Source organism: Lacerta agilis, chromosome 2 (genome assembly GCF_009819535.1).
Source record: "Lacerta agilis isolate rLacAgi1 chromosome 2, rLacAgi1.pri, whole genome shotgun sequence".
Lineage (NCBI taxonomy): Eukaryota > Metazoa > Chordata > Lepidosauria > Squamata > Lacertidae > Lacerta > Lacerta agilis.
Window position 1 is genome coordinate 101,518,568 of NC_046313.1, and position 15,269 is coordinate 101,533,836.

General features: G+C 41.2%; 1 protein-coding gene across 3 annotated transcripts in view; it reads left to right on the forward strand.

Moving 5' to 3' along the window:
• Positions 1–15,269, forward strand: part of IHO1 (interactor of HORMAD1 1) — a 48,130-nt gene that overhangs the window by 22,207 nt on the left and 10,654 nt on the right. For all 3 annotated transcript variants that reach the window (XM_033141399.1, XM_033141398.1, XM_033141401.1), the window contains 2 exons: positions 6,749–6,797; positions 7,028–7,103. In XM_033141399.1, the coding sequence (XP_032997290.1) occupies positions 6,749–6,797; positions 7,028–7,103 (125 nt within the window). The remainder of the gene's footprint in view (positions 1–6,748; positions 6,798–7,027; positions 7,104–15,269) is intronic.

Below are 15,269 nucleotides of genomic sequence, written 5' to 3' on the forward strand. Positions count from 1 at the left end.
ATAATCCCCTTACCCAAAGCATCATCCCTTATCATTATCATCTACATCTGTAGAGAATTGTTGCCTTTGAGCTTTGTCCTCTCAATGTAGGGTTCCCTTTTGGTTTTTCTGAGCCCACATATAATGCAAGAGCCATTATTTTTCCCCTACATATGGCAAGTTCTAAGATATGCTTGACCACTTTTGATTGGATTTCACATGGGCAATTCTCATCCACCATTCCTGCTATCTGAAGTTATTTGTCTTGTTCATTATCACTCCACCTCCCACCTTCCACGTTTCCCCCCACTTCAGTTACTGATCTTGTCCCATCACCTCCTGGCAAATAGAAGGGGAAGAAATGGAGGCAGTGAGAGATTTTACTTTCTTGGGCTCCATGATCACTGCAGATGGTGACAGCAGTCACGAAATTAAAAGACGCCTGCTTCTTGGGAGGAAAGCAATGACAAACCTAGACAGCATCTTAAAAAGGAGAGACATCACCTTGCCGACAAAGGTCCGTATAGTTAAAGCTATGGTTTTCCCACTAGTGATGTATGGAAGTGAGAGCTGGACCATAAAGAAGGCTGATCGCCGAAGAATTGATGCTTTTGAGTTATGGTGCTGGAGGAGACTTTTGGGAGTCCCATGGACTGCAAGAAGATCAAACCTATCCATTCTGAAGGAAATCTGACCTGAGTGCTCACTGGAAGGACAGATCTTGAAGTTGAGGCACCAATACTTTGGCCACCTCATGACAAGAGAAGACGCCCTGGAGAAGACCTTGATGTTGGGAAAGATGGAGGGCACAAGGAGAAGGGGACGACAGAGGACGAGATGGTTGGACAGTGTTCTCGAAGCGACTAGCATGAGTCTGGCCAAACTGCGGGAGGCAGTGAAAGATAGGCGTGCCTGGCGTGCTCTGGTCCATGGGGCCACAAAGAGTCAGACATGACTATACGACTAAACAACAACAACAAAAGCTATGCCTTTCTATAACAGAAGCTCCTCATCTTGTAAATAGTTAATAAAGTTTATCAAATGTTTATGGACATCCTGTATTCTGCAAGTTATTAATCTAAGAATAACACACCTCTCTCCTCTACAAGAATTCTGTATTCAAATGGATACAGCCCCTACACAAAAATAATATGCAGCGTAAAATTATTATAGATCTGCAAGTTTGTTTTGATGGTTTTGTGTAAAATCGAATGCTGTTGTTTTTTACAACATTGTTTTTATCTTGGGATTTCAAACCTTTTGCCTTCTAATTTCCAAATTTAATTTTCGTCCTAGTTTATTGACAAGTTCATTATATGGTATGAGTTTATCTAGAGTTCAGTTAAAATAGAAGAAACTTGGTTGTGTTGAGTATCACGGTTCTGTTTTGCTTGTTCTTCACAAATTGCCACAACTTTGTTCCTTACGGCGGCTATTGGGAAGTTGCCAAAAAGTGCTTCTAAATTAAAATAAATTGGAGTGCTTGTCCTCTAGGAACACAATCCAAAAAAGCTTTCTGTGGGTTTGGTGGAGAAATTTTCCACTGCAGCAGTCTGAGGTACTGAAAAGGCAAGCAGCTTTTCAGTTTATAGTTTGCAAAGTAAGTTCCTGCATCTGGAAACGTCAAAGAAACCTCCAGCTTTTTCCTCTGTTATTTTCACTGAAGTTCTTGAGGGCTGTATGAAACTGCATCAAGGACCATTGCTGGTCCTCAGACCGCAGGTTAAGAACTATATTCTTGAATAAAAATATTGGGGGGGCAGGCAGGTAAGCCCTGTCCCACATAAGCAACCACATGATGTGGTGCACGCACACCATTTGAATGGCAATGCCCATAAACATTGGGGAGGGCACTCCCCCAAACATTTTATCGGGGGAGCTGAAGCCCCTTGGCCCCTAGGAGTTGGCTGCTATACTCCGGGCCCCTTCATTATACGGCTTGTCATATGCTGCTGAGGACACACTTCTACCCTGGCTTTTGACATTTGAGGTGTATGTTATTAAGGCCCCCTTATTTTTATGGTTATAAGTTGCTTTAATACTGTAACCTGCCCTGAGACCTTGGGGTGAATGGTAGGTTAATAATAATAATAATAATTATAAGAAGAAGAAGAAGAAGAAGAAGAAGAAGAAGAAGAGGAATGATTTAAGCCATTAGGCCAGTTTTGTAATTCTGTTTCCCTTGTCTTTGTAGGTTAGGCTACTTTCTGCTAGAAGGGGAGAGAACTGCAAGGCAAAACAATGCAGAGCCTGCCAAGTTAGCTCTAATCTACCGTATTTTTCACTCCATAAGACACACTTTCCCCCTCCTAAATAGTAAGGAGAAATAACGGTGTGTCTTGTGGAGCGAATGGTGGTCCCTGGAGTCGAATTGCCCAGGGGCCAAAAGCAGATCGTGCTTTTTTTCTTACGAAGAGAAAAGGGGGTGTTGAAAGGACCCTGCTCAGCAGCTGATCAGCAAGAGATTGGGAGAGAGATAAGAGTCCCGGCTCCCTTTGCCCCACCCCCTTGCCTACGCCTCCACTATTGAATGTGCTGCAGAGGGAGGTTGTGACTGGCTGATTAGATTATCTGTCTGGAAACTGTAGAAATGGCTCCCTTTCCTTAAGATTTTTCAGAAATGTGAGTTGAATCCCATAAAAAACGGGGCTTTTCCTCTTTGCTTTTTCCCCTTTGCAAAAGGAGCTTTGCTTTTCCTCCTTTGCAAAAAAGCTGCAAAACCTTTAGCTGATCCTCAAAAAACAGGGCTTTTCCCTTTGCAAAAAAGCTGCAAAACTTTTAGCTGTTCCTCAAAAAAAGCCAAAAACAAACAAACCAGGGCTTTTCCCTTTGCCAAAAAAAGCTGCAAAACTTTTAGCTGATCCTCAAAAAAACAGGGCTTTTAGAGGTGGAAAACTAGAAAAATATTTTTCCCCCTTGTTTCCTCCTCTAAAAATGAGGTGCGCCCTATGGTCTGGTGCGTCCTATGGAATGAAAAATACGGTAATTTGATATCTTTACATGACACCTATCCATGGTGTCAGTAACATGACTTCTTGTTGAACCTCTTGATGACATGTTGCCTCCCACCCCACCCAACCCCACATGGAAGACTTCCACAGGTGAAGAGGAGTTGGATATGATGCATTGAGAAAGCTCATTTCCCAAAACAGACCATAGTAATAATTGCACCCTTCTCGTAAAAGGTCAATATATAGTAGTAATTTTGTTGCATTGTATTCCTGTCAGTTGAAATATTAAGCAGGACTTTCTCCTCTGTAATTTCTGTGTGCCCACGCAATCATAGGTGATCAGAAGCTTCCTTTGTTTTGAGACATTCTAAGACTGGGTTCCCCACAATGCTAAACAGGCTAGTGTTTTCCCTTTGTGATGTTTTCTTTGTGACAAACATAGCTTCATTTCCTATATTCTAAGTGTTGTAAATGTTTTAATTCTTGTCTATGCTTTTGCCTCTTCTGCTGTACAATTCTTGAAAGAGAACATACCTTTAAGCTTTATTTTAAAAAGGACAATGAAAAGCATGACAGCGTTGCTGCCACTGGCAAGATCTCCCTTTCCTTGTTTAATGAATGCCGGAGACTGCAGTGGATTAACACTAACTCTTTTATTGTCTAAAAGTGACTATACAGCAGACCTAACAAACTCATGAATGCAGACCTTTCGTATACCTTGTGAGTCCTTTAGTCTTGGCTCTAGTTTCACTTTTCATGCCATACCAATAAGGCAATGCCTGTCTGTTCAGTATCACAGTTCCCCTCCTTTGAGTTATAAACTATCCTGAAACAAAGGAGTGAGTTAAAGAACAAATCATATGAACACCCGTTAACAGTCTGTTTTTTGTTATTTTACCCTGGGGTCATGAGTAAACTATCCGTCACTTCTAACACCTGCTAGCTGAGGAATGATGTCATCAGTGGTGGGAAGAATGTTGTTGTTGTTGTTGTTCAGTCGTTGAGTCGTGTCCGACTCTTCGTGACCCCATGGACCAGGGCACGCCTATCCTTCACTGCCTCTCGCAGTTTGGCCAAACTCATGTTAGTTTGCTGTGGTTGACACAGTCAAATGCTTTTGCGTAGTCAATGAAGCAGAAGTAAATGTTTTTCTGGAACTCTCTAGCTTTCTCCATAATCCAGCGCATGTTTGCAATTTGGTCTCTGGTTCCTCTGCCCCTTCGAAATCCAGCTTGCACTTCTGGGAGTTCTCGGTCCACATACTGCTTAAGCCTGCCTTGTAGAATTTTAAGCATAACCTCGCTAGCGTGTGAAATGAGTGTAATTGTGCGGTAGTTGGAGCATTCTTTGGCACTGCCCTTCTTTGGGATTGGGAATGTAGTTTTCTATTTTTTACGGTTTTATCCAGCTGTTTCAAGTCCCCACACATATGTAGGTATTATCCTTTTTCGGAACTGGCACCACTGGCGTGCACCAGTCAGTGAGTTCCATAGTTGGTTCTATAACCCCACATCGAACCATCTTCTCTAGTTTGGCTGGTACCTTGGGAAGTAACAGGGCCGATATTCTATGTGGGTTGCATAGGTACAGTTCCTTCCTCACGTCTTACCTTTATTGATATAGTCTTCAAAATTCCTATCCCATTGTGAGGCTCTGCAAAGAGTTATTCTAAGCCACACACCAGGCCCATTGTTGTAGTTGTCTCAAAAGATTATTGGTCTCAGCTTGGAGCACATATGTGAGTTTCTAGCCATGAAATATTCTGCACAATTTAGATTCTGTCTTCCAGAGCAAGCGAGCACTGTGAAAGCATGCTGGAGACAGGGTGGATTGTAAAAACTTCTGTAGGCAGACCCTGGAATCACACTTGCATCAGCTCCAGTATGTCAGCACAAAGCCATTAATTTGCAGTGACACCTCCCATGGCCTCAGTAGATTTCTTTGGTTTCGGTTTTCTTTGTTGAAAGCAGGCCCTTTCGTGAATATGGTTCATCTTTGCCATTCATCAATTTTCCCCAAGACTAGGAGCAAATGGAAAATATTTCAATAACTGTTGTGCCTGTGAGCACAAATTAGGGCATATTGGCTATAATACTGATTTTTTTGTTATTGCTTACTTGTCTCTGTGGTTCCATAATTACTCAAAAACTAATAATGATGATGATGTTGATGATAAATCATTTTAAAAAACAGCTTGAGGAACAAAATTTATTATTATTATTATTATTTTAAACAGGGGCATACCTGGATTTCTTCTACTTCTGTAGTAAGTTTTGCGGCAATACCAATAATGAGAGAGCAGTGGTTTCTCATCTGGCCATCCAGCAGGCCTTCTAAAATAAAATACATTTGGTGGAAAGAATCTTGCCATTTTAGCTTTGTTCCTTTGTTGAGCTGTGCAGGAATCTTTCTTCCTCACTGGATTCTCTGTGGAGTGTTCCTGATTTCTCACATGTTTAGTGAATGTAGCAGCTCCCCACAATTCTCCCTTAGCCCTCCTACCATAGCCTGCTTTGAGCCTCCTATGCTAGCCTGCTGCCCTGAGGTTAAGTGGAGGATGTTGTCTTATTGCCAAGGCTGAAGTAAGGGCAGATGATTCAGAACTAGAAATTATTTTTTTTATGTAAGGTATACAAACAAGAAGAAGAATCCTGGCATTATGTGTATTTGTATTTGTTTTTGTATTTGTAGGTGTGGGTTTGGGTTTGTGTTATATTATGAAAACGCTAATAAATTCTGTTTAAAAAAAAAAAAACAGTAAGGGCAGATGCCAGATGGTCAGATTCTGTATGTGGAAAGTTTAGGGGGCACCACCTTGTCCTTTGGCTCCTGCAGCAAAATGATCTAGGATGCCCCTGAGTCTCCACAAATTCTGAACGTGTGTGACCTGTGTTACAGGAACTGCAACTGGTACTTTGTGGCTTTTTATTAGCCAGTGCACACAGATGTAAAATGATACATACAACAATGCATAAACCAGTGCCCGACTTTCTCATACTTTACACTGTCAAGATGGTACAACCTTTCTTAGAAACACCCCCTCCCCCTGGGTTTTCATTTGTAACTATATCTGTCACAGTTTCATGAAATATGGGTGTCCTTCTTTCACCCAGGTAAGGGCTCCCAAGCCACAATCTCAGTCTTTTCCTCTGCATTTTTCACCTACTGTATATTCTGGCGTATAAGACTACTTTTTAATCCAGGAAAATCTTCTCAAAAGTCGGGGGTCGCCTTATACGCCGGGTGGAGAATCTGCAGTTGAGTATATCTCAAACTCTATATTTTAACTGGAAAAGTTGGGGGCCGTCTTATACGCCCAGTCGTCTTATACGCCGGAAAATACGGTACCTAGAAGGAATACCTCCCAAACACTTTCTCCAGTTCATTTTTCATTTGTTATTCCTTCACTTCTTTGGGTAACTGGCACCATTTTCAAATGTTTCATCTTCCACAAACCTACCATGTCCTCCCCCCGCCCAATTTTCTTTTCCCCCATCATCAGATTTTAGCAGGTAAAACTGACTTGTTGAAACAAGCTCTCCTACAATTACTAGAACCCCTGATTTAGCACTTGCCATCTGTCAGCATTTCAGAAAAACAAGTTCACTGGGGATTCTTGCTAATGGAATTTACTTGACTATAGAGGTGAAAGTTCCATGGAGATAAATACTTAAATGAGGAATTAAAATGTGTTAAATCTACATTTTACTATGTGGTGCATGCTGTCTCATGAGATTATCTTGGCTTTCCCCTGGATTTGCATTTGACTAATTTGCATACAAATTTTGTGTTCGTTTTTTTTTGTATCTCCCATTCAGCGAGCTTTTAAACACCTTTATTTTGAACACTAAAGAGAGTCTTCAAAGGGTAAGTGAATCCAAATTATAAGCTGGAAGAAGGGGTGGGAAATGTTTCAGTGCGTTTCTCCTATTTTCTAATTAATATAGCATTTGCCTTTTGTCATGCACTATGATAAAATATAATTGAACCTTTGGTTTGAATGCTTTTTGATTCAGCTGGAAACACTGACTATATTGAAAACACTATGAGGGAAATGAATAAATATTAAGTCTTTCACAAAACTATTTATTTTGCAGCTGCACTTTTCCTTAGATAAGTTTGAAGAAACTCTGAAATCTATTTTGGATGGCTTCGGAAGCTTTTCAAAGTCAAGTAAGTACTTGGGATATTTCTATTCCCTCCAGAGTGTGGGGTCAGACTGATAATTGCATCTGCATCTGCTACGGGGGACCTTTCCAGGTGCTATGGTTTTACCTGGGTGATCATGAACCAGCCGCTATCACCATAGGAGATGCAGTGATTTATTGTATTAATTTCATCTTTATCCCATCCTTCCTCCAAGGAACACACTTTTATCCTCAAAACAACCGTATCAGATAGGGACTTGGCAAAAGGTCACCCAGTAAGCCTCAAGGCTGAGCAAGAATTTGAACACAGGTTCTACTGTGCTGCTCTAACCACTGTGTGATCCTGGCTCTCCACTTGTTGTGAATGACACACTAGTTATCCACGTCTCTAGTAAATGACTTTTGGCCCATAAAAGCGTGACTGTTTGGGGGTGACTTATTGTGGGGATAGATTTATTATTGTCTTGGAAGGGTTTGGTGCACTTCAGGCATGTTGCCAAATCTACCCCTCTGCTTAGCTGTGTTATTTTCAGTCAGATTACTATCTCCCCTGTGAACCCCAGAAATTGTGCACCTATCCTTCCCATGGTTAGAGCATTCACTTCTGAAAATGAAGGCTCTTTCCCTATGGAGCCAGCTCATTTTCCCCACACTAATGCTACCCCAAATGCCTTTATTCACTTAGGTGAATATGGGAGTGGCGCCTGAGGTGGCTAATACTATTATTAGTCCACTTTAATGGCCCAAACCTAAATATATGGTATGCTCTTGAATCCCTCCCACAAAATAGTGACAGCCTAGAGGCACTTTAAATGCGCCAACAGTGGCAAATTCAGATGCAGAATAGGAGTATGAATTCTAGTATGGCATGACTAGAAAATGAATAACATGGAACTCATTTCTTTTTTTACTGAAGGAGAAAGTGCAGCCATGAGCTAATGAGTTACATAAGGTAGTCCAGGAAGTCTGTCGGCAGGCTGGGATTTAAATATTAAATTCATATTGAAGTATAATTGAAACACTGGCTACTATATTGGAAAAACTGCTTTGGACAGGTGTACACGTGTGTGTGTGTGTGTGTGTGTGTGTAAAAAACTACCTGCCAATCATTTAAAAACATTAAAATATGTTAGTATTGCTTGAAAACTTAGCTATGTTCCTATAAGGCATTGTGAAATAATAGGTTTTCATATAGTAGAACACTTGGCACCTGCCGTATTAACAAGCCACATTTCAGCAGAACGTTGCATCAGCCATGTTCAACATATTGCTTCTTCCATCTACACCGGTTCATCTGTACATATTTGGTTGCCAATAAACACTGCTGTTCGATTGGGATCACAGTGATGGTTAATTATCTTCCTACCATTAAGTAACTGCGGTGGAGTCTTGGAAAGATATCAGTTAAACGTGTTCCCTTTGAAATCCAAGTATCTCGCCTCCTGCATCTGGTGCAAAAAGATGAGAAAGTTTTCCTCCAACTGACAGGCATTTTGCAGACTGCAGCTGTCAGCATATGCCTCTGGGAGAATATTGTATATATTATATGTTATTGGTAGATAGGGAAAGCAGCGGGAATTGGGTCGATGTATTAGACTTCCCAGTGTATCAGATGGGCAATGCCCTAGTCTCTAACTGCTGTGAATATAGGGCATTTGTTTTGGGAATGTGGCCTCATGTGAAGAAGGCAATGACTTAGCTCATTTTAAGCTCATTATTTAGAGTTGTGCTGCTCATAACTAAGCTGTTACTCCTTTTCCTTTTTTGCCTCTGTGCCTGGCTGTGCAGTTCATCAGCCGGGGGGGGGGGGGGGATTTTCACAGACATGTATGCCATTGATTTAGCACAGTGGGATCCAAAGACATTTAATGTAATAATGACTTCAGGAGAAATCTCAGCTTTCCTGCTGCTTGGCAATTTTTTCACTAGCAGATATTAGAACAGAACATTCCACACGGGCAGTTTATTCCATCACCATCCATTGTCCTGCCATGTGGTTCCTCCTGGCCATAGCCCCGGACAGCTTTAGGTGTTCTAGATGAGGCATTAAAACTGCACACAAACTCAGCTAAGGGAACGTCACCTAAACTCAACTTTGGGAACTTCACAGCTAAGTGGCTCACCCCAATGGGAACTTGTATGGCGAGGCCCCAGGCCCCGCAGGCCCCTTAGATAATAAACACAGAGACACAAATGTTTAGGTTAATGGGATAAAATAGGCAACAAATTTATTGGTTACAGGTGTGAGTGGTTTGGCTTAGGCACTGGGTTAAACCAGACTATATCCTGACTCCTGCCCATCTGAAAGGAGTCTTATAAGGGTAAACCACCAGTAGGGGGAGCCCTATGATATACATCAGATCAGGGCACCTATTTATCTACTTGCACTTTAACATGCTTTCGAATTGCTAGGTTGGCAGGAGCTGGGGCCGAGCAATGTGAGCTCATCCTGTCACGGGGATTCAAACCACCAACCTTCTGATTGGTTAGCCCTAGGCTCAGTGGTTTAGACTACAGCGCATATATACAGAATGTACAAAGCAGCCAGGTCAGCCTGACTGCTAATTCTACATTTCTCATATTTGCATTTCAAGCAAAAGAAATTATTTTGGGGGTAAATGGCACTCTAAACATAGCGCACCTGAACATTACAAACTAGACAAATTCAAATCCATGCCTGAAATTACAGACTTCAGCAACATATCTGAATAATGTAGTATCTGAATGAGCACAAAGCAAAATAATTGTCACTGAAATTATCATGTGTGAATGGAGTCAGAGCGTGGACATTATTTGTCTCTTGATTATCTACCCATCACAGTAATGGGGTGCTGTGGCAAACAACAACGATACAATCGAAGGTGTCATTATCCTTGCTAATGTAGCATGTCTGAAAAATTTTAAGTATAGTACAAGCTACATTAGCAAGAAATGCTTTCCCCTTGATTGTGACTACCACAGCTGATGTGAGGACTCGGAGTAACCCATAAAAGTATTTAGAATTAACTAATGCAGCATCTACATGCAGTGGTACCTCGACTTACGAATTGAATCCGTTCCGAATGCACATTCATAGGTCAAAAAATTCATAAGTCGAAAAAACAATTTCCCCATAGGAATGCATTGGAAACGAAAAATTCAGAAAAATTCGTAAGTCAAGTAAACCGCATCTAAAATTCGTATGTCAAGTAAACCCCATCTAAAATTGCCAACGGATGTCCTTCGGATGTCGAAAAATTCATAGGCATGCGGGCACTTTTTCATTCATAAGTCGAAAAATTCATATGTCGAGATATTCGTATGTCAAGGTACCACTGTAATTGCAATGGGCAACAGGTCTGCAGTCAGGAGCACATGGAGGTATTCCTTGGTGTAATTCATAAACATAGGAAACATTTCTAATAAGTAGCAAAGGTAGATTCAACAAACCTGAATGCTGCCTGCTGCTGGGCTACAGTGACTGGCAGTAGTTCTCCAGGCTTTCAGACAAGAGTTCCTTTCTTAGTCCTACATGCAGATGCCAGCGATTGAACCTGGGACCTTCCACATGCAAAACATGAGCTCCACCACTGAGCTGTAGCCATTTCATTTAAGAGAAACACCAGCTATACTGGTGTCATGGTGCCAAAGACCGTATTTCTGAATATAGGCACCTGTTGGTCCTAAACTGGATGAAATTCCTTGCTAAGTCAAACAGGATTGTAATTTCTTAGGTGCTGCACTGTGTTCACAGATTTTAAAAAGGGAACTCTTGTACTGCTGGTGGCTGACTTCATAAAGAACAAACAGCAGGTGGCTGGATGGGTTGCTGTCCATCAGTGAAACACCTGTTTGGAGATTTGATTAAACAGCTCTCCCGAACTATACAGTTCCAAAGATGACTTCCAGACTGCTGTGCCTTTTCTCAAGTCATCTGAAAGCGCCCTTTGAGAAACTGACACTGTCTCCACTGGATGGTGTTGCCAGGAGAATTGCTGAGAATTACTGTAAAAGTTCAAGATTCCCATTAGGACTCTTAACCCAAATAATACACGAGGCTCGGTATTCAAATCCAGTAATTTACGGAAATGGATAGGTTTTTGAATAAATAAATTTAGAAGCCATGCCAAGGGCACCAAGACTTCACAGGCTGCTTAAAACTAATAAGCCCAAAAGTGAATGTGTTGGCTCTTAGTGGAGATACTGTCACTTAGCAGTATTTTTTTTTGAAAAGGAAAAGAAAGATACCCCATCATCTGCATTCTGCTTTCAGTCTATAGCCTTGTGCAGTAATGTATTAGCCATTAATAAGGATAACTGCCATAGAGGGAAAGAGCCTTTTTTATTTCAGGAAACTTGTCTTGGATGTAGCAGCCAGACTTTTAATGAGGCTTTTGCTTTTTGTCTAGTTTTTGAGCAAGGTTGACTGGGGTCAAGTAATGTGCTTGGCTGTGGCTGTGGCTGTGGCATCAGTGATGGATCTAAAAGTGCTTCTGCCATGAAAACAGCTATAGAACATTTACAAAAAATAATAATAATGAGAAATGATGGTACTGTAATAACACAAAAGGAGTTTCTTATTTAATCATATGTGTTGATACTGTGCAAGAGTGATGACCTTTTAGAAAACGGTGGTAAATTTGATTCAGTTGAGGAAATGATGAATTGTAAAATACTCCGAGATCCACTGGTTTGCCAGATAAATTATATGAAAGAAGCAGTGTGTAAACAGGAGATAATCTTGAATTTGATAAGCTGAAAGATTGACTTTACTGACTTCAAGAAATATTGAAAAGCATCAACTTTCCTGACAAAACGTGAATGGTTAGGGAAAGTGTGGAATATATTAAAAACGTACAAATGGGTATCATATATGAAAACAAAGGTCAGAATGGATGTACCACTTCCTGTCTCATTGGCATTGGGCTAGTCACACTTCTCTGAAGTCTCTCAGCCCCACTCACCTCACAGAGTGTTTGTTGTGGGGGAGGAAGGGAAAGGAGAATGTTAGCCGCTTTGAGACTCCTTTGGGTAGTGAAAAGCGGGATATCAAATCCAAACTCTTCTTCTTCTTATTAGCTATACACATCAGGAGGAATTCAACCTTCTACTAAGGCGATCGTTCCGTTAGAATCCCTTCTCTCCTTCTGAAGCCCATTTTGATGAGTCCCCCTCTCCAATGTTAACCAGGGTGGCCAAAGCTGCCCACATCCCCAAATTAGGCCTGCAACCACAACAAAAGTGGTCTAGATAATGTTTCATCATAGAACAAAAACAAGCACAGCAACACAAAATTCCAATAGTTGGCACAATCTTTTAGTTCCAATGTTGTACTATAAGTGAAGTGTGTGTGTGTGTGTGACTGAAATAAATTAATAAATTGATTTCCCCATTTACTGCTCCATCACCTCTTCCTCTGTTGTCTGTCCTGTGTTGACTATCCTGTGTAGCCTTTTAGATTGTAGGCTTCTCTGGCCAGGAGCTATGCTCTTGCAGAGAGCCAGTGTAGTGTAGTGTAGTGTAGTGTAGTGTAGTGTAGTGTAGTGTAGTGTAGTGTCGTGTCGTGTAGTGTCGTGTAGTGGTTAAGAGCGGTAAACTTGTAATCTGGGGAACCGGGTTCGTGTCTCCACTCCTCCACATGCAGCTGCTGGGTGACCTTGGGCTAGTCACACTTCTCTGAAGTCTCTCAGCCCCACTCACCTCACAGAGTGTTTGTTGTGGGGGAGGAAGGGAAAGGAGAATGTTAGCCGCTTTGAGACTCCTTTGGGTAGTGATAAAGCGGGATATCAAATCCAAACTCTTCCTCCTCCTCCTCCTCCTCTGTCGGGGTTTGGGTGCTGGAGCTCCTCGTGCGCAACTTGAAATAGTCATGCACGAGGTACCAGTTGCGGGGAAAGCGGCCAGCGTTCCGCGTGCTTTTGAGCACGGTCGCCGGCCAAGTCTCACAATCCGAAGGAAGCTGAGTAAGCCAATTGATGACTCCGAAGGTGTATGAGTTCCTAGTTGCCTTCTTAGTGAAAAGTTGCCTCGTGAAAATGTATATACCCTGACTCTGAATAGACGGACCAGTTAAATGAAAATAAAATTTTTACTTTAAACCTTTTACTCCCGTTATTTCCCCAAAGGAAGACAGACACCGGTTGTATCTTTAGTGGCTTCGGCAGAACCCGCATAGGCTCGTCCCCTAAGCTAAGTTCTCCTAAGCTTAAAGTCCCTGCGCGCCCGATCTTCCGCGAGGCTAGCTAAATAAAACTAAAACCGAAATATCTTCCGCAATTCTAGCCCTAGGCTAAACCTAAAAGAAAACCTAACTAAGGCTAAACCGAATGATCTTCCGCGATCTAACTCTAACTAAAAGAAAAACCCATCCAACCCATCCAGCCCACTCCTAATCCCTTAAACTAAACTTGACTTCAACTAAAACCCAACTAAAACAAAATGAGAGAATGCACGAACGAACGAACGTGCCTAAGCGGGGTGCCTCTGCCTTTTATTAGGGAACAAACGTGACATCATCATCAATGCCTTAGCCAATAAAATCACTGTTGCTGCCCTCCAAAAAGGCGGGAAGCAAGTTTAACGCTCATTAACAACTTTGAACATGACCGGAACTATAAAATAAAGGCGGATTAATCTCATAAGTGAACCACACTATTCATTCATGCTTTCACTTTCGCTTTTGCGCGCAGTTATACCAAAAGTAGATCTCGAAAACCTCATAAAATAACCAAATAAATATGAATCCATGGCGGATCCGTGAAACGTATTCCGACATATCATCTTTCTTTTTTTGTTTTAAATTAAATTATTTTTGTTTTAGTTATATAAAAAAAAAGGTTAAAGATATCAAAAGCATTTATCCTGACATAAGCATTACCATTTGTTATGATATAGACTTAGATATAAACACTACCGACTTTGTCCATAATCATCTTTTCACAAGAGGAAATACTTGTATAATAATATAGCAAAAGTCATGAAAATAACAAACCACTGGCCGAACATAAAAAGTGATCGATCCGATACACTGTAAACTTTCTAGGCATATATAAATACTTCAGTATGTAGCGTAAAACAACAAATTACTTCATAAGCATGTATACTTTCGCGTGCAGCGTAAAACAACAAATTACTCCCCAAACACAAGAGAGGACCTGATACAGGTCCAAAATTAAAAATAACGGATAACGACTGCCCAAACATAAGAGAGGTCCCGATCCGGGACCCAAAATAAAATATAACTAGAGCTGGGGCTACATAGCCTACCCAGACCCCTCCCCCATTTTTTTTAAATTTTATTTGGAAAACTGAGGAAAAATGGATAAGGTAAAAGAAAAGGTTCGTGGCACTGGGGCTACAGAATCGAGGGAACTTTCAGGAAGGTAGATTCTGGACTTACCACAGCGACCACAGGTAACGGGGAACTAGGGTCCGATTCCAGAAAGGGGATTTAAGCCACCTAAGTAATGGCTTTCCAGCCGTGAGTTGGGATTTAAGCCACCTAAGTAAAGGTCTCCCAACCATGAGGAAGGATTTAAGCCATCTACGCAAGGGTTTCCAGCAAAAGCGAGATGGGATTTAAACCACCTACATAAGGGTCTCCCATCAACAGCAGGAAACAGAGTGGAAGGAAAAGCTGGGAACCTGGTTTACTGCCAAAAGGTAGCATATAGAGGGGATTTTTTCAAAAGAAAAGAGGGGTACCAAGAGGGTAGGATGCCACCAGACTTGACATATATACCTTGAACAAATCCGAGAATGACCAATTCTTTGACCAAAAGAAAGCATTTCAAATAAGGTATATAAGCGTTAAGACGCACATTTTGGACTACAACTTTTGTAAGCACAACGTGGAGATTTAAGATTATTGAAATGAAATATATATGCATGAATATGTCTATGACTAGAACTGCACAAAGACGATACTTTGACCTTACATAAACATTTCCATATCATCAAAATTGTGACGCTCTAAATGGAAACCATTTCAGAAAAGTTTCATGTACATAAACATCCATATCATTAATTACCAAGCAATAAGGAAAACACATGTAACATGCGAGGCGGACATTTCAAGAAGCATACAAAATTAAATATGCAATTTTTGTAAATACAATAAAAGTACAGGACAGTTTTAGAACTGCAAAATACACTGGAGAGGAAGATGAAGACGATGAATGAGTTGCCGGTCGTCTTCTACTCAGGTTTATAC